This window comes from Asparagus officinalis, chromosome 8 (genome assembly GCF_001876935.1).
Source record: "Asparagus officinalis chromosome 8, Aspof.V1, whole genome shotgun sequence".
In the NCBI taxonomy this organism is placed as follows: domain Eukaryota; kingdom Viridiplantae; phylum Streptophyta; class Magnoliopsida; order Asparagales; family Asparagaceae; genus Asparagus; species Asparagus officinalis.
Genome location: NC_033801.1, coordinates 12,378,188 through 12,398,339, shown reverse-complemented (window position 1 = coordinate 12,398,339; position 20,152 = coordinate 12,378,188). Strand labels below are relative to the sequence as shown.

The window sequence follows — 20,152 nt, the reverse complement described above, 5'->3', positions numbered from 1 at the left end:
GGTTTCAGTTTTTAATTTAATTTTTTTGGCCGTTCTGATTTGCTGAGGGTAATTTCTAAAAGCTAACATCATATTTGCCCATACGACATATAAGCACATGCTCCCTTAATTTTTCTGTTTCATTAAGGCTAAAAATTAGTAAATGAAAGAAGTCGCCAGACCTACAACTACAAGAGTTACTATACAGTTGGATGGTATCTTTTACTCAAAATTTATAGCCATTTATTTAGTGCAACTACTCTCTCAACTAACTTGTCCCCTGCCCTTATCAAGAATGGGCTAAATCCCAACGTGATGACTAATAAAAGATAAAATCGTACACCCCGAGTCATGATTCGATGTCTATAAATAGGATGTTTCCCCCCCTATTTTCTCCCATCATCATCACAAAAGCAAAGCAAAGCGTGAGCATGAGAATGACTTCTCACATTGCTAAAGTTCTCTTGCTGGGAGTTCTGCTTGCCTCTCCCTCCGTCACTGCTAGCTTCGACTTCTATTATCTAGTGCTTCTGGTACAAATTTCTATCACAAATATCAATGAGCATTATCGTGACGTAGTTTTATTACCCTAACAAGCCCCGCAGCTTGAGCGTCTTTTTCCACGTGCTGATATACGAACCATTTTATACAACAAGTTACCTTTTAAATATACTTTAAATAGGTGTGTGTGACACTTTCTTTACCATGTCAAAGTATGTTAGCACCGCACTAAAACTCAGAAGTTACAGTAAGATTAATTACAAATTCTTACTGAAGGCTTTCAAGCAACAAAAGTATGTTTTAACTACATAATTTTACCTCAAAATGAGCGATTTAGCAACAAATTCGCGGCCCACCGCGCTTGGACATATATATTGCGATTTTTTACAAAAGGAGGGAGAGGAGAAAAGAAAGAGAGAGACAAAAATGTTCTACAAATTCGCGGAATTATTATTATTTTTTTTAAATTACGCTCCGCTATTTAAATTTCCTAATTTCTGTGACAATATACAGTGGCCGGGATCCTACTGCGGACAGTCAAAATGCTGTCGACCCACAAATGGGCTGCCTCAGAAGGACTTCTTGCTCCGTGGCTTATGGACGTATAACAGCGCGACGGGCGAGCCCGTCACGAGATGCGAAAGGATACCGTTTGACTACAACCAAGTACTTAAATTAATTTCCCCGCTTCTTTTACTACCGAAACTGATGGTTTGGCCGTAATTACAATATGTCGCAAAAGCATTTTTCTTTAACCATCAAGATTGGCAACAGATCTCGAGCTTGAGCGGAGAGCTGGTATCGTACTGGAGCAACATCAGGTGCCCCAGCAACGACGGGAAAAGCAACTGGAAAAATGCATGGAAGACGTACGGGGTATGCACGGGGCAAAGCCTACGGGAGTACTTCAAGACCGCGTTGGATTTGAGGTCTGAAGTTGATTTGCTATCGCACTTGACCAGAAAAGGTATTAATTAATTTTAAAAAGCCTACTAATTACATATAACAGGGTTAATTTGTTGCGCATAGATCCCCTGTGAGTATGAGCGTTTCGAACTTGACCCAGTGCGATTAGCGACTCTATCGATCTGAGGGTAAAAAAAAAAAAAGGTCAAGAAAAATTAACCCAAGGGATCCATTGGCGACAACGAAACTAGAGCGGTAGTAATTAAATTCGAGACGCTGATACTGTAAGTTTAGGTATATATGGTATGAATGCAGGGTAATTTCTTATGCACGTTGTACGTGTACCTTTGTTTAGGTATTGTACAAGATAAATACAAGCAATATAGTGTCTTGGAGATTGAGAAGGCCATCGCTGAGGGGATCGGAGCTACCCCTTTGATCCAATGCAGTAAAGGACGCTCTGGCGCATTCCAACTCTACCAGGTTTACATTTGCGTCGACGAGGCGGCAGAGAAGGTCATCGAGTGCCCTGTGAAGCCTGAATTCTACTGTCCCCCTACCGTTTTGTTTCCTCCCTTTGATTACAGCAACTTCGTTGGCCCACGAGGTGAGAAGACTAAAATGCCCTTGTCGATCGAGTAAGTACGATAATCGGCCTGTAAGAATAAGCCCACACTAGGAAATGAGATGAAAGTCAGTAAGTGGTCGATGTTACCGTGGGCACCAGTTTGTCTCTCCAAGTTTATCATGTAATGATCTTTATGAATAAAATGTCGACGATGGTTGCATGTGCTCTTTCCTAGTCTTCATCAGCTGCACGATCAATTTTATAAGACAAATGGTAAACGAAAAAGAAACATCAAGGAAATGTTATGTACCCAGTGAAGACTACAGAAGTTAAAAAACTTCATTTTGGCCCGTTAAAATTGGTCATTATTTAGTTTTCGTTAGCCGTTGGTAGTATATAACAGATATTATACAGGCATAGATTTATGTTTGCCCGAAGGGTACGTATAGATTGGATTCATAAAAAAAAAAAAACAAAGGAAATCAGAGTTATACAGCTTAACAAAATCTCATTTGGTAAAACATATCCAATAATAAAATGCGATTAATGAGTATTCTTGTCATTTTAGGGGATGTTTTTCAGAAAAATTGACATGACTGAATCTACGCCAAGTGACTCGCATAACGTATATACCCGGCCGTTAATCTCAGATAAAATAACACACTGTACTTTTTTTTTCTTTCTCATCGTGCCCACATTTTGAAAATGTATCGATCGTGCTGTAAATGTATCGATCATGCTGTACACGATTTTATTTAAAGCTAAGGGACACTAGTTTTATTATCTGTAAATATCATTCAAAAAATTTGTTGTGGGGTTTCCGTAATGAATACTGAGAATTCCCTAAAGAGCATTGTGAACATTTTCTCCTCTAGCAGAAAGATGTAAAAGTTTAGAGCACGCATTTGTAATTTTTTTTGTTGGTAAGGCTGGAGTGTGACCTGCCCAATCTACATTAAATATCATGTTATTTTCAGGTTGAAAAGTTGTCTGATGTGTTTCCTGCTACAAAGATACGGAAACTCTGTAGGAGGACTTCGAAAATGAGATAAGAATAGGCTTCTAGCGAACCACATGATAGCAGGTGAAGAGATCAACTGTATAGTGTAAGAAACTGAAATGTACCCATTTTAACTCAGATAAACAAAGAATTGGCTTTGTAACATTAATGATGATGTGCATTTCGTTCCAATAAATTGAAGGTAGACAAAATATTACAATTAGGCTCTCGCTTCATCAAACATTCGATGAATCTATGTCCGATATTAAGTCCCTCCCTTTTGGTGTTAAGCTTTGATAACTCACTCATCTTCAGTTGCCAACCACCATGTAAACGTAGATGTGCCCCTTAAGCAGCAAAACTGACAGTAACGTAAAAAAACCCAAAAGAAAATTTTGTTCGCGGATATTTTTTGATATAATAAATAGCCAACAGTGAACATTGTATATTCCTTGTATTCTTGAATTGGATGGCAGAAAATAAAAGATCAGATCATCTCTTAATCTGACTATAAAAATGAATACATATATATTCTCACACAACAAAAGTCGATTGTACTAGAGAAGTCAAATAAGATAAATCAAACATAGTCAATAAATTTGGTTATTTTTAAATGCGATAGCAATTTAAAAAAAAAATGCTACAATATCCCACCTCTGCTACAGTAATATATTTTAAAATGCGACCGTATTTTTTAAATAATGCTACGGTTCCTGCCTACGCTACAATAATTTTTATTTGAAGATGTTGCTCTATAATAATGGGAGGATCCAAGAATCACTATTGATACGACAGTAAACAATACAGTAATCTACCGTAGTATTTTTAATGTAGCATTTTCAATTAAAAAATTACTGTAGCATAAACGGAATACTGTAACTTTTTTAAAAAAATTACTATAGAAGAGGTGGGATACTGTAGTAGTTTAAAAAAAATTAATGTATCATTTTAAAATATCACTGTGGCATTTTAAAAAAATTGTAGCAACTTAAAAATAGGATTAATGTGACAATAAAAAAAAAGAAAGGCCGTGCTTAGTATGGGCCGCACGCTAGTAAATACTATCGGACTAGCTCCACCCGTACTTAGGAGGAGTGCCAAAAATGCAGGAGCAGCAAATGTGATGTCGGAGGAGATTACCAGCAGTAGTGACTGCATCAACATTAATTTTGCTTTTTATTAGTTAAAATACCTTTCCCGCACTAGAGGCGTCTGCGGTCTGCTTCGACCCATGGCGAATGCCGCAAGGCTATTATCGTCATTTCCTCCCACAACCCGATAACCGAGAGGCGTCAGCGTATTTACCGCTTTCCCCGGTCACCGCCCTCGCTTTCCAGTTTGAAATCCGGAATACCAAAAACGGAAAAATAAAAAAAAAAAGATCTCCCACAGTCTCGCCCCTTTGTCTTCTTTAATGGCGATTGAGCTCGGCTCCTCTTCCTTCTCTCTCCTCCCCAAAACCCTAGGCCCCCCCTCCCGCGCTCGATCCTCGGCCTCCGAGGCTGAAGAACTGGATTCCGTCAGTGATCTCCTCAGATCCCTGGTACGCTTTGATGTAGAACCCTTTTGAAGGATGGATGTAAGATTTAGGGTTTGCTTCTTTGTTTCCTTTTATTTGAATTATCAATGTATAGAGGGCGAGTTAGGTTCTAAAGTTGCCGAATTGGGTGGTTGAATGTGGATATGGAGGTCAGGTTGCAGGCTAGTTCTAGCGTTTGGTTTGATTTAGATAAGTTTACTTAGTAATTCTTTTGAATATGTTTTTAGTTGATATTTAGAAGTGTATGTCATGTGATTACCATACCATTTGGTTTGAATTTAGTCAACTGTAGAGGAGAATACATAGGAGATAAACAGGACACATTCGTTGGATTCTCGCTGGAAAAGAGTTGCTATTTTGGCGGGGAAAAAGGGTTTTGCGTGCCTATGCCTTATGCGCTATGGTTTTTGTTGTATGTTTATTTCTTTTATCAGTACTTTGCTGTGTTCATAAGAAATTTAGCTTTGAGTAAGTCTTTATATTTTTTTCTTCTTTTAATCTGAAGAATAAGTTTTAATTTGATAGATATACAGAACTTTATATGTTAAGGTACTAGGATATGTGCTGCCACTTATGTCAAACAGATAGGTACAATCATTGTCAATTTCTTTATAGAAAAATAATCATTCGCAATTGGAAGATATCAATCATGTTTCAGCAGTAAATTTAATATTTTCATGTATTTTCTTAGATCGAGCATTTATATGCATGGAGTTGATGTTAGGCGGTCCAAAAATTGGCAGAATGCTATACTGATGAGTACTATTAAACCCCCGTTGAGTTTCTGTATGAGAAATAGTTCATTATTCTGAAGCCATATGGTTGTACATTGGTTGGATTCATGGAACCTTCACGCTATGGTTATATGGAATGCAATTTGGATATCAAATGTACTATTTTTTCCTGGCTTTGGATCCATGGATTTTTTTAATATGCTGTTAGGGATGATGAGGGGTTTATAATATCACCGTGTTCTGCATTTTTAAGAGTCTGATGTATGTTTTAATCTTTTAGACCGTTGAATTAAGCTGAGGATGGGTTGGAATCAGTGTTGTAAATAGTGGCCAATAGCGGGGCTATAGCGGCGCGAATAGCGGTCGCGGCCCTTCAGCGCTACGCGTAGGGGTTTCGTGGCTGGCTTAAGCGGGAAAATCCGCTATTCATTCGAATAGCGCGTAAAAGCGGATTTTAGCGGGTTAAAAGCGGGTTTTCGCGGTTAAAAGCGGATTTTCGCGGTTAAAAGCGGATTTTTGTTGTTAAAAGCAACTAAACCCGCTATCACACATATTATGATGCTATATTTCTTGAATTTCTTCATAGTTTCATTCATACAACAAGCTTATTAATTGTTATTTATTGATAATACAAGAAATTTACACTAATTGAATTTTTAGATTTTTTATGAATTTTTTTATTATTTAGGATATTTAAATATATTTAAATTTGATCGTTATTTGACTGTGCGCTATTTGCCGCGATTTCGCCGCAATAGCCCGATATAACCTTAGCGGTACCTCGCCGCGACGCGCCGCGATCCGCTATCAGCAACCTTGGTTGGAATTATTAATTGTTCTATGTGTATATGTTCCTAATATGGGATTGTGGTCCCAGTTTTAACCCAAGTAGATGAGAAATCTTATGCCATAGCATATCGACAGTTTGGCATTGGGGTAATGTTTCTGGCATCTTTTATCAAGATCCTCTATTACTTCAGGGTCACCATTTTTTATTGCCCAAGTATTTATCTTCATTATTAGTTCATAAGCAGTTCAGTCCCCAAACATGCTTCCTTTTTGTAATGAACCAGGTAGGCAAAGGATCAGCACAGCTTGTGCAGCAGGCGCAGACAATTACTAAGAGTTACACAAATATTCACAGTCTGCATTCTGAAGATGCATCCTTTACTGCAAATCACAGGGATCATTCCCCAGAGCGAAGACCAGCATTGGGTCGTAAACGGGCTAAGTTTTCCCTGAAGCCTGTTCCCAGGTAAAAGCAGGTTTTCCAATACAGACATCGTAATATTCACTGCTTAGTCCTTACCGTTCATATTTTAATAACATCCTTCCAAGTTGAGTTGTTTTAGCATGACACATCCTTGATATTTTTAGGTAAGCATCTCCTACCTAGTAGTTTATACCTTTGTATAATATCTGCAGCTTCATGCATGTCCTGTAGCATAATTTCCAGCGGTCTGCATCAAGGTTGCTGATGTTTAATAAGTTTTAGCAGACATTGAAAATAGGTGGTTCTTCCCAAACTGTATCCTTCTTGGATGATTTCAAATCTCAAGAAGGAAGCCTCTTGATCTTATAGAGAATAATGCATATATGATTTGTGTATACAAAAGGTTATATGGGGATTAATTATTACTGGTTGGTCTCTGCTTCGCAATTTTTTGATCATCAGTTAAATTGTGAGTCTTGAGATGGGACATTTTTATGTGCAATCTGTGTAACTGGAACAGTTTTCCTGTAAGTCTTTTACATGTCAAGATATATATTCCTTCAATACTAACTACTGTTGTTTCTTTTGCAGTAATTCTGTTCCAAATATAGACTTTAGCTGTAGCCTTGACCACATTCATGATCCGGAGGAGTACTTCTCAGCCTTTGAACAACTTGAAAGTAATCTTCTACTATGGAACCTGCTCTGTTTACTATGAAGAGGCTGCTTCTGGATAACATTTATAGCTTTTACCTCTATTATGTATGACTTGCAGATGCAGAAAAGGAGTTAAAGAAGCTAAGGGGTGCATTCTGTACAGAACCCGTGGAACCTAATAAGTCTACAACAGTTCGTAAACATCGTCCCGGACTACTTGGGTATGTATAGTTAAGCTTTATTGTTGGTGTTTGAATCCCTGTTAGAGTATATTCTTCTGGTTCCTAGATTTAGGGTTATACTATTTGTTTTATGTATCTTCAGTATCCGACTTCAGATGTAATTGCAATTCAAGATTTTTGTTTGAATTGGATATAATTGTGAAATATGTGAATTCTAAATCTATGAATTTCTGAAAGGTGTTACGCATATTAAATGAAAGTGCATCTCCAACTAAGTAAAAGAAAGTCGATGTTTTAAGAATCAAGGATCTCAATTACCATTGGCATGAATTAGATTTGCATAGTCGCAATTTCATGAATTCCGGAGAAACTCAAATTTCTGTTCAACAAATGGACATGTATTTCAACTCATACTTTCTCATTCAAATACTGAAAGTCTTGGATGAAAATGACCATACATATAATGACCAATATATCTTACGACCCTTAGTCACTAGTGGACTTTGGTTCATTCTAATTTTCTTCTTGCCTTGCTACTTTTTCTGGATAAAGAAAATGGTCCTTCATCCTATTTGCACTCTTACTTGGGTGTGTGCATCAAGTCCTATCTTCTTCAACAAACATGGACCACTTGGAAAATATAATAGATAAGAATAATAAGAAGAATGGAATAGTTAAGTTGTAAATGTATTTTTTGTTACACCTTGGTGTTTGTGACTTGCGCTATGATTTCTGATTCCTTTCATAGTGAAGTAGTTGACTTGAAGGAAAGTGTCTATGCTAGTCTTTTGTGAAATTTTAGTACTGTGATAAATTATATTGTCAAGGACTGAAGAACACTTGCGCGCACACAGAGGAACAGTCACACAAACCATTTTTCTATTATGAGCTAACACTGTATTTCTCTGTGGCAGGTAGGTTGAACATGCAACAACCAAGAAACAACTTTTTACACTGCAGGTTACTTGTTTAGCACTATTGATTTGATGATAACCAGATCAATAATTTGAAGCAATAAGTTACATCAAAGAACCTGTCTTATTGGAGTTACATCTTTACACCCACAAGCACAGACACACAGAGGCTTGCAATGAGACAATCAACATACATTTGCACAAATGATAGAAAAAAGTACATGTATATTGTTAATCTTTTCCATTGATTCAACCGTACATTTTAAACTTTTCCATTGATTTAACCGTACATTTTAAAATTGGACCATCGGTAGATATAGATAGATTCTCTATCTTTTTTTCCCCAGTAGATCTATATCCTAGTAAATGAAGATCTGGAAGAAGAAATGTCTAACCTGTATCTGATTTTGAACTCTTAGCATGCCTGGCAAGAGCAGGAAAATTCATAAGTAGATCTGCTAGATCTTTTCTGATACAAGTGTTCCAATGCTATATTGGCGAAGCTTAAAAACATGAGCTAGTAGTTGTATGTTGATTAATTGTCTCTCAATCAGGAGGACAGCTAGTTACAAACATCATAGTTCAGCTGATGCTGATACTACTGAGACCTTTACTGGGTCCCAAGAAGAACATCTTGATAGAAGAATTCCCAGTACATCAAATACTTCAGTTGGTACAGGGCCATCAAGCCTATTTCACGGAAAGCTGGTTAATGAATGTGGCAGTTCAAAAGCTAAGAAGACAAATGGTAGACTACAAGATGCTATTGATACTGAAGGTTCTCTAAGCTTCTTTCTGCAAGTTGTTTATTCTGATAGTTTGGTTCTAATAGATGATTAGTTCCTCTTACAGGCTCTGTGGCTGATACCAATAGTAATATTTTGGAAAAACTCTTGTCCTCATTTGAAGATTTTGATGAAGCTGAAGGTAAAAATTTTCTACGAGAGAGCTTGCAGATGAAGTTGATCGATGCTGGCAAGTTTTGCCTCCCAGAACTGGGGAATATTCAATTAGGTCAGAGTGATGTGTTAAAAACTAAAGCAACGCGTGCAGACTTCAAGAGTTCTCAGATTTCATCACCCGCACTAAAGGCAATATCTGCTTTTCAGCGACGCGTTTCACTGAAAGATCCACTAAAAGATATTTGCTCTGAACTGCCTAGTGATGGTGCCCCTTCCACCAGAGACTATACACTCCTTAAAAGTCATGGGAGAAAATCTCCTTTACCAGTGGATACTGGTAACCATGATGTGAGTGGATTTTCTTTTGATGATGCTTCTTCTCCGATGGCGGAAAGAGGCACCGGTTTGGGTTTTGAGGATGACCACTCCCCTGTCTTGGAAGCGGATAAATTGACTGGCAACAATATCACATTACAAGAAAAGCATGAAGATCATTCTCGTCCTTCTCCTGAAAAAAGTATGAATTCTGATTCCAATGGAGTCATTAATGACAAAGGAACTATATATGATGGACTTGATGGTGGTTTGCAAGAGGCAAGTACCTCTGAATATCTCATGCTTTGTGAGCCCAAAAAAATTTATTGACCAGCATATAACTTTTCTTTCTTGGCATATTTTTAGGGCAACTATATACAATTGGATCCTATCATTATTGATCAGGCAGATGCTGGGGTTGATGGTCTGATAACAAGTTGCAGCGATCAAGCTAGTAGGAAAGAGATCTTAGACCATCCGTCTCAGCTGCTTGGAGAAAACACAGATTTTGACTCCAATGCGGGTGACAATGAAAGATCATGTGCTTTTGATGTTAATGCACAGGTGGAGTCAAGTAGTTCTGATGCCTTATGATCCCAAAGTTTTTATGGAGGGTGATTTGATGTTGGGTTCTATGTTTTCAGGATGATGACATGCAACAAGATTATTTAAGCATGAATCAGCCAAGTGCTGGTGTTGGAGTTCTGCCTTCAATTTGTGTCAATCAGTCCACAACAGAGAGCTTAGCAAGCCCACCTAGCAGAAAACTGGATGGAATCTCTAACATCAACGTTGAAAACGTATGTTATGAACTTGACACTTCACAGTCCAAGGTAGATTTCCTTGATGCAATTATAACTTCGTGGTTATCTTAAAATTTCAAAAGGAAGAAGGAAAGGAAAAGACAGTTTAATGTACGTTTTATTTGGCAAGTTTCAGATAGATTCTATGGTACATGACAAGGTGCTTGATGCTGGAACTTCTAGAGGTATTTATTCCTCTACTCCTTTAAACTAAGTCTCCTAGCTTCCATATATCACAAAGTTTTCCTAGCTGATCCTACAGGACTCTGTCAAGCTAAATGCAGCCCAATAAAATTTATAACTTAGCAGACTAGGAAATCCTTTGACCATAATATAGGTATCTATTGTAGTTATTTTAATCTATTCAAGTGAATTTGACTTTAGCCAGGAATTAAGACCTCTTTTTTCACCAGTATATGTACCTCTACCTCTAGTCAGTATCTAGTATTTAACTTTTTTCTTCTTTAATTAAAATGATAATTTGTGGACAAGAGCATTAGTTTTACTGTAAGACATACAGAGGGTGTTACAAATGACAACTTTATCCATCTTGATTCCAGGCTATGGCTAAATATGCGTCCATACTCATGCATATAACAAATACCATGTATATAATGTGATAGTTCTTTAAAATCATAGAAAGAATATTTATGTTTAGGCTCATCTCTAAGTAAAAGACAAATGACTCAACCCAAGTCCAGAATAATCTTAAAACATAACTAGGGAATACATTTTGTTTTTGGGTTAGTTCCTAAAGTTTCAGGTTTTGAATTCTTTTCTTGGCATTCTTGCCATTAATTGTTGTCGTTATGGTTCAAGTAGGAGGTCGATGATCTGACTCAAGTCCTAACAAACTTGAATGGTAGTGCCTTATGAGCAAATGGAGGAGAACTTGCCAACACTCATGCTCTGCAGGACTTCAATTGTATGCAAAATTTCAGTGTTGGGTCCTGTACATGCCATTGACTTTTCAATTTCCATGATTTCCTTGTCTAGAGAATTTTTGGAGGTTTGTTCCTGGGGTCTTTATTATACCAATGTGTCATCATCATTTAAGCTGTTTCCTCATCATAATGGTCTGCTATGGAGCAGAGTAAATGGATTTTTATGACTATCATCCTGATGTCAATACTCTTCCTGTATATGCCAGATTTCTAACCAAACTAACTTTGAGCCAACACAGGCTATCTCATAGTTCCTTAACTAGTATGTTGGTGACTTGGTGGTGTAGAACCACACATCACTGTGCATTTTAAGCTGACCAAGAGAAATCATCAAAGTTCTGTAGATAGTTGAAGAAAAAGAAAATCTAGATAGGTCATAGAGCTAAGGTGGTATGTTGTTGGTCTTTGGACCTCCTAATTTCCTACCTTACTTCCAAGTCTTTTTATTGGTCATCGTTATGTTAAAACCGTGAAGTCTGCATCAAATCAGTTAATATTTGATAGACAAGCCCTTTAAGAATTGGCCAATCTGTAAATGAAATTGGTTGGCTTTGAGATTTTCTAATAGCTGATATATTTTGGTATGATAATGCTTGGACCATGATAATAATTGACGATGAAGCTGATGTTGACCATGAAACAGCTTTTTACAGTGTGGAAGTGTCTTTGTATAATGAAGAGCAGTGTGTGACTGGGTTTATTTGGACCATTCAGTGATGGAAGAGTTCTTATAAATCATTGACACACAAGCTAGAATGAGTTCTTATAAATCATTGACACACAAGCTAGAATAACTTATGACGGAAAAGAACTATATGATGATTACAGCAATCATGAAAATAAATATAACAAGAAAGCCCTTCCCAAATTTTTGTAATTAGCAACAGTCTCCCATTAGAACTAACTTCTTTCTGCCTTCTTTATCATCACTATCCATGTTCATGTACCCTTCCACGGTCCTTTTGTCTCCATTGACTTTGATCCTGTCATTTCGCCTAGCTGGAACAATGAGCTACTCTACTGTTGATTGCTAACAATCTCAACTAATCCGCCTCATTTCTCCTTGTCAAAGCTCTCTCTATCATGTTATGGGACTCTTTCCTTATCAAGAACAATATAACGATAAGCATCTTTGACAATTCTACTCAATCAAATGACAGAGCACCCCTTTTGGTTGACTCCTGTTTTCAGATTGGTTTCAACTAGTCTGCCTTACATGCTAATATTTCTTTTCCTTGAAAACTATTCTGCTTTTATCTTGTCAGATTATCGCAATTGCTTTGGTCTTCAATGTAGTATTTTGTCACTTATTTTCCTAGGCAGCATTCTTTTTGGTGCTACGTTGCAAATGATGAATACCACTTAGTATATTTTGGATTCTGCATCCACGATGGCTATGGTCATGATTTCTTACTTTATAAGTTCTAATGTGTTTTCTTCTATCTTTGACAGAGATCACATGCTCTCTAGAAGCAACTGTTTCTACCAATCAACACTTGCAAAATAGACACTCCTCACGAGCAGAAACTAATGAGGTTCGCTGCATTCTTGTTATTGTAATCTTGCTGTTGTATTTATACAGTATTTTGAATATCGGTAGGCATATCCAGTATCTTCGGTCACGTTCTTGAGCACTTTTGATACCACGATATAAAAGCAGATACAGTTATCATTGTTTAACATTCAGTACACTACCTGTAGCTTGTCTCCCCACATGAAGTTAGGAGTTTTATCCTTGAATCTGCACTCACCATTTATGTATATCCCATACCACTTTGCCTTAAATGTCATTTCTGAGTATTTGACGCCTGACAAAAGGGAGCTATGATCATCACTTTTTGGTCAATATAGGCAAATGTCCCTTTGACCTGATTTACTGATTGCAGATTGCTTGGCGTGGTATTTTCCATGTGAATTATAATAGTCTTGTTAGCGTTTATTTATTTGTTTAATTATTTTTTGTGAGATGCAATATATTTTGTGTAGGTCCTTGTTTTGCATTATTCAGTTTATCGCTTGACACGAATCTGCATCCTTGGCAAACACCTTTACATTCATGTTGTGATGTTTTATTAGATATATCCCGGTGACACTTCATTAATGCCAGATTTATCAATGCTTCTAGCAGATAAAATATTATGGAGTCAATTACTTACTTCATGCCATATCCACTAATTGATATAGAATTCCTGTTGTGACCATGAATCCAACATCCGCCATTTAGAACCTTGGCTATATATTTGATGGATTAGAAAACATAGATAAACCTTATGAAATACATGCGTACAAAGAAACATGTAAGTATGGGGAGAGGAATACTATGTACCTGATAGTTTTTTAGATAAGTAGGAATGGAAGTTTGGAAGAAGACAATAGCATCTTGTGTAATGTTAACATACATGGAAAGTTGTGGCTGAGGTAGGGAGGGGAAGGCCCCAGATTGTTGTACAACGCCTAGGGGAATAGTTCTTTAGCTTCTGTACAATGTTTAACATACTGTCATGGAAGAGAGAAGGATCATGAATGGGTTCCTCTACAATTGATCTTTCTCCTTAGGGATGGCAGCTTCCTACCTCCGTTCTTTTATTGCGAATCAAGGATTTGTAGGATACAAGTGTCTCCTAAAAAAATTAAATCTTCAATGCTTCTATGGGTTGTTCCCTACAAGCCCTGTCTTCTGTCCAATTTGAGCAAGCATTTTCGCTATAACTATAGTTCATAAATCTCAAAAGGATTCCATTTAGTCATGTAAGGGTTGAAATACGGTGTTGAGAAAAGTTGAGCTAAGGATTCCATTTATTTACTTGTTATTTTGAAGGAGTAAACTGATTATCTGCCTTCTTTCATCTCTATGGTTGGCTTGACTTGGACCTGAGGCCTAATTGTTATGGGATGGATATTTAATACTCTCGACTGCGTCAACATATCTTAAAGAAATATCATATATTTTATTGGATATTTGTTAAACCAATGTTCTTTCTCTAAATTTCTCTTATAGGAACATCCACCAGCATCTGGACTGCCTATCAATAAAGTAATGAAAACAAAGGCACCAACAAATACAAGGCGTAAGAAAAAACTTATTTCAAGAAAGCATAGTCTTGCAGGTTTTTCCACCACTATGCTTGATTTAAGCTCTCTTTTTCATTCTAACTGCGTAGAATAAACATGATGTACTTTTCTGCTTATATCTATGTCTATTTTTTGTAATTTTAGGTGCAGGTACAGTATGGGAAAATGGTAGAAGGAAAAGCTCCAGACGAAGATTTAGACCTTTGGAGCATTGGCGAGGGGAGAGACTCTTATATGGACGCATTCATGAAAGTGAGTATTTACCTTTATGTCCTTTAATACATGATGATCATATTAGGTTTTCTATCTAGTGCAATCTAACATCATGCGTGTTTACATTTTAAGGGGGATATAAAAAAAGTTGATTTGTTTTTATTATTGACAATGATTTGAAGAGTACATATGAAAAACTGATTTCCTAGATAATCAAAAAGAAGTTGAAAATTCATGAATAATCATTTGTTCAATTATTTTCATACATTTTCAGTTAATTATCTTTCTAATTATTTCAATATGTACTCGAGAGGAATTTATATTCAGAAACATCACCTGCTAAGGTCTGGGAACTGAATTTGATCTGTATCTGTACTTTAAAAAAATGAATATCCATACCTGTTCCATAATTCCTTTAAAATGTGGGTACGGATATGGATAATAGTAAATTGTTTAACACATTTAAACATATTTTCAATTGTGTGAAAATCTTGTATGGATATCCAAGTGTACAAGGGTAATACAACTGCATATAGATTAAGTCTACTAAGTAATGATTAGTGGATACAAACATGAGTGTTATGCTCCACCATAGACATAAGAGCACCAGACATGACAATGCCAACACCAACACCAACACCAACACCAACACCAAGAATCCTTTATTCCAAAATTTTGGGGAGTGGGAATTCCTCCATTCAGTCCCATAAGAGAAATCTCCTCTGTTAAGTTAAGCTCTACCATATCCTTTTTAATTTCTTCGTACCAAGCTCTCTTAGGTTTACCTCTACTCTTCCTAGATCCATTAGTTATAATATTATCACTTCTCCTAATTGGCGCATTTAGCGTCTTCTATTAAAATTCAGTCATGAGGATATATGTATGTTTGACTAGCAGTTATAAGTATCTGTTGTTATTCATATATGAAATAACACAGTTTTTTTAAAATTATTTATAAGATAAATGTTTTTGTCAAAGGGGCATATCTACTCCATTTTATGTATAGTGTTTGAACTTTGAAGTAGGTGCTAGTGTACAAGTTTCAAATATTGGAAAAAGATGGACACGCGTGAAAAAGATGGACATGCATGTTGAGCACACCAACTTTTTAGGGGAAGTGCTTACATATTAGCTATTAAATTTTGAATAACTGAACACAAAGTATCCAAGTCCGGCTCTTGTTTTATCAATTATAGATAGTAAATTTAGTATTCATATATTGTGTATTTAGGCTTGCACGTGCCTCTGCAGTGTGTGCATGCATGTATTAGGAAATGAAGTTTCATTTAGCTACTGATGCCTGGCTTAGCAGTACAGAGATTGGGTTGGAATATGAAAAGTGGGGTTCAAATATTCAAGTCAACTCTATAACCATTTCTCCAAAAAGATACAATTGGATTAGGAAAGTCTTAATCCAGTCAATTAATGCCAACCTCTCTTCGGAATTCTGTTCCCAGTTGGACATGTTATAGTTTCTCTCTGGAGTTTCCTTTACAGTATATTTTTGTAAAATATTGTGGTGGTACAAAATACTAAATACCTGTAAAATCCCTAAAATTAAGAGCAGAATTTCCTACTTGAAGTTGATTCCTGGCAAACAGCTCAAGGGTGGCTGACACGTGTAAGATATATTTTGTATTGATAGGTTGCAAAGAAGTAGGTAGAATGTTCTGAGACAAGTACGAACTACAACAGAATTTGAAACTGATAGGAGAGAGATTGTAATTGATAGAACATTAATCGGGTTCTCTTTGCCCTTTAATGTATCTCCAACTGAGCATCTTAGACTATAGGACAGGAGGGATTGTTTTTAGTTATGCTATAGAATCGATGGTCTGAAATGCTCAGCTCAGTACTAGCTAGGTGAAGGTCCCACAGGTATTAGATGTTATGAACAAAAGTGACGTGCGTAATGCCGCAACATTAGTGTGAAAATGATGAAAAAGATAATGGTGTTAAGCATTTCACTAAAAATGCACTGTGAATCTAACCATTTAGAATTAAGAAAAGTAAGTTATAGTAAAATATAGAAAACTTGAACTCCATAACAAACTGCTGAAATAGAAATAGATTTAAAATTAATTCGGTGGAGTATTTGGGTCTTAGAGTGGTTTTAGATGTGGTTGGGTTTAAGAATAAATGGGAGTAAACATTCTGCGTTTGTTACCTCAAGAGAAAAGAAAAGAAAAAAGAAACGACTCTGGGTTGATAGCATGGTTTTAAATATTGGCCGATAATCCGATATTATCGCCGAGTTATCGGATTTGGGATCTTTCCGCTAGGATAAGTAGGATTTTTAATCGGTTATCGTTTTTTAAAGTTTCTCGGCGAGTTATCGGCGATAAAGGCACTTATCGGCCGATAAGCAGGCTCTAAATATCGGTTTTATCGACCGATAAGTAGGATTTGGGAGCTTTTACTTTTGAATTTGCTCTTTGAATGTTTACAAATTATGAGATATTTGTTGCTTTTGGAACTTGGTTGATTGGTAATTGGCTAATGTTTGTTTATGGATATTGATAATGGCTCATAACTACTAAATATCAACTTAGTAAGTTAGTTTATAAATCTCATGATTAAACAATAATTATGTAGATGCGTAGATGGTTCTTCATTCTTGATGTTATCTTATTATTTGCTTGTTTATTATTCCATTTTGACTAACATTATATTTTTTTCAAGCTTATGTTTGTTTATTATTTGCTAGTATATTACTCCGATAAATACTACTTATCCCCGATATATCCCCGATTTTCGCTATCCGATAAGGATTTTGACCGTCCGATAAATCCCCGATAACCGACATTTAAAACCTTGGTTGATAGGCAAAATTTCATTTTGGAAGTCGATGGGTTAAATAGTAGACAAGCGCAAAAAAAGCAAAGTTTGCGATGTCACATCATTTTTGTGAACCCCTCTCTCCCCTCCAAAAAAAGATTTAAGCACTGGATATAAACGTATACCATATAGCTAACTACTTAGAGGACAAATATATAGCAAGACAGCAAAAATAACAACTTACGCTATAGACAGAAATTCTAAAATGCAAAACGAGTTAAAAAAAATTAATTCATGGAGTATATTAAATCTAAGAATTATTTTGCAAATGGGTGCATTTAAAAATAAATTGGGGGTAAATTTTGGAGTTTATTGGAAAACAAAACACGTCTAGAGTTAGCGATATTCTACATTATTGTGAAAAGGCAAATTAAATAAATAATAGTTCAAGTGTTGGTTTAAAAATGCACAATACAAGTAACCACTTAGAACAAAGTATAGTAAGGTATATCAGAATATAGCAACTTACACTATAAACCAAATTGCTTAAAGTAAATTCAAAAATAATTTATTAGAGTATTTCAGGCTTAGGGGTGATTATTGAAGTTGGTGGGTTTAAAATAGGTGGAGGTAAAACTTTGGGTTTGTAGGCAAATACCATCCTTGAAGTTGGTGCTTTAAAAATAAATAGGGCCAAAACTTTAGGTTTATGGATAAAATACATTATTTAAAATAGCTATGAACAACATTGTAGGAGTGATTTCAGAAGTAAATGAGTTAAAAGAAATTTGAAGTAGAACTTTGGGTTTATAAACAAAACACCTTTTTTCTCCAAAGTAGGTGGGTTCTAAAATTACGGTATGACTAAGAGTGGCTTTGGAAGTGTACGGGTAAACATAATTAATATATAATCTTTTAAGAGTGATTTTGGAAGTTGGTTGGGTTCAGAAATAAATAGGGGTAAACTTTTGGTTTATGACAGAAATTTTTTGCTTAGTTGTTTTGGGCAATAGATGCTTTTATGTGCAAAACCCCAAAACTTTATATTGGGATCTAGAAATAATTTTGTTGAGTAATATGCGTCAAGGTTTTAAATATCGGTTATCGGGGATTTATCGGATGGTCAAAATCCTTATCGGATAACGAAAATCGGGGATATATCGGGGATACGTAGTATTTATCAAAGTGATATACTGGATGATGTGTATATATAATATAACAATTAAAAAATATAATCTAATCATGCTTAATGAAATATAAACATACCAAAATGTAAATCATCATGTTTAGAATCACTAACAAATTGTAGAAAGCGAAACTTGCATCATAGCCTTAAAAAATATAATGTTAGTCAAAATGGGCCGATAATCCCGATAATCCCGATAAAAAAGTCTTACTTATCGGCCGATAAGTGCTGATAACGCCGATAAATCACCGATAAACCTACAAAAACGATAACCGATTAAAAATCCAATTTATCCTAGCGGAGAGCTCCCAAATCCGATAACTCGGCCGATAATATCGATTATCGGCCGATATTTAAAAAAGTGATATGCGTGGGTCTAAGAACATTTTAGTTGAATGTGAGTGTAGGAGTAATCGTGCAATTGTGTATAACAAAAATAGGGATATACTTTGGATTTCTAGGGAAAAACTTGTAATTGTAGTCTATACACCCTTTTGGAGTTTCAGTGATACGGGTGTATCTTTTCTTTGGAACTTAGCGATCCTCATGGGAGCTTGAGAATAGATGATTCTCATAATAGCATGAGAATAGAGGTGTAAAACAACACATGGGAACGCAAGTTGAAGTGTGAAACGAGATGGCGAATCGAAGAATCGAAGAACCAGTTTTCAGCTTCATGAGTCGACTAGACATGTTATGAGTCGACTTAACCTGTCAAGTGAGTCGACTCAAAAAATCAAGCCTACTTAGCAAAACGACTCTGACCAGTCGACTCATCATTTCATGAGTCGACCCATGTGTCATGAGTCGACTCATATATGCACATGAGTCGACTCATCGAGCGTTTCCTGGTTTGTTTGGGTTTCTGTTTACACGTTTCCTGTGGGGTTTAGGCTTGGTTATTTATCACTTTGTCACCCAATGTTGTTACATCTATAAAAGGGGTTGTTTAGGGTTTCTAATCAATTAGATGTAATCAAAGAGAGATTCTAATCAAGTGAGATTAAGGTTTAGAGAGAATGGAGGGTTCGTTCTCGATTCTAGTGAGATTATGAGAGAGAGATTGTAATATTTTCATACTAATAATCTAGAGAGGGTATTTTCCTTCGTCACATACTGAATTATTTTTATGTTTCTGTCACCCTCTTCTCAACCCACCTTTGATAATTCCGCGATCAAAGGTGTTCGCACGACGACTCGTATCAAGTTGGTATCAGACGGTGTTGTAAATAGCGACGAATAGCGGCGCTATAGCGCCGCTATTCGCGGTCGCGGGGGGTCAGCGCAACGCTTAAGGGGTTCGCGGCGTGATTAACCGGAGAAAACCGCTATTTGCTCGAATAGCAAGCGATAGCGCGAATAAGCGGTGAAAATCGGTGAAAAACGTTAATTTCCGCTACAGTTTATAATGAGGAACCCGACCCGAACCCAACCCGTACCCGTAACTCATTACACTTAAACCCTCTCACCTCTTATTCCCGAACAAAAATCTGCCCTAGCCGCCTCTCTCTCGACTTCGTGCCTCTCGATCTCTATCCTTTGGCGACAACTTTCAGCGCCGTCAATACCGCCGTCGGTGATGACTTCCAGCGCCGACTCGGTGCCTCTCGATCTCTGCCTCTCTCTCACTTCCTCATCTCTCGTTCACTGTGACCGTCTCTGGGCATTTGTTGTAGAGAGCGAGGGTGGTGGCGTCGGCGGTGAGGGTTAGGAGAGGGGGGAGGGGGAGGAGGAGGAGGAGGGGC

At 36.7% G+C, this 20,152-nt stretch overlaps 2 protein-coding genes across 7 annotated transcripts in view; both read left to right on the top strand.

The window, feature by feature from the left end:
* Positions 366-2,181, top strand: LOC109820500 (ribonuclease 1-like). The gene is made up of 4 exons (XM_020386654.1): positions 366-512; positions 994-1,146; positions 1,255-1,447; positions 1,742-2,181. The coding sequence occupies exons 1-4, from the start codon at positions 411-413 to the stop codon at positions 2,026-2,028; spliced, it is 735 nt and encodes a 244-aa protein (XP_020242243.1). The 5' UTR covers positions 366-410; the 3' UTR covers positions 2,029-2,181.
* The window catches only part of LOC109851554, a 28,869-nt gene continuing 13,025 nt past the window's right edge, over positions 4,309-20,152 (top strand). The window contains exons 1-12 of one of the 6 annotated variants that reach the window (XM_020421747.1): positions 4,309-4,497; positions 6,302-6,483; positions 7,033-7,121; positions 7,217-7,319; positions 8,749-8,942; positions 9,047-9,690; positions 9,778-9,975; positions 10,056-10,244; positions 10,345-10,399; positions 12,611-12,693; positions 14,157-14,265; positions 14,375-14,482. In XM_020421747.1, the coding sequence (XP_020277336.1) occupies positions 4,369-4,497; positions 6,302-6,483; positions 7,033-7,121; positions 7,217-7,319; positions 8,749-8,942; positions 9,047-9,690; positions 9,778-9,975; positions 10,056-10,244; positions 10,345-10,399; positions 12,611-12,693; positions 14,157-14,265; positions 14,375-14,482 (2,083 nt within the window). In that variant the 5' untranslated portion in view covers positions 4,309-4,368. Of the gene's footprint in view, positions 4,534-6,301; positions 6,484-7,032; positions 7,122-7,216; positions 7,320-8,748; positions 8,973-9,034; positions 9,691-9,777; positions 9,976-10,055; positions 10,245-10,344; positions 10,400-12,610; positions 12,694-14,156; positions 14,266-14,374; positions 14,483-20,152 lie in introns of all 6 variants that reach the window. The other 5 variants (XM_020421746.1, XM_020421743.1, XM_020421745.1 and 2 more) reach the window with 5 other exon arrangements.

What these genes read in the sequence shown, in the direction of transcription:
- LOC109820500 (XM_020386654.1), top strand. Translation starts at nt 411, where the DNA reads ATGAGAATGACTTCTCACATTGCTAAAGTTCTCTTGCTGGGAGTTCTG. An exon ending in TCTATTATCTAGTGCTTCTG is followed by an intron (nt 513 to 993) that starts GTACAAATTTCT and finishes GACAATATACAG; the next exon opens with TGGCCGGGATCCTACTGCGG. An exon ending in TACCGTTTGACTACAACCAA is followed by an intron (nt 1,147 to 1,254) that starts GTACTTAAATTA and finishes GATTGGCAACAG; the next exon opens with ATCTCGAGCTTGAGCGGAGA.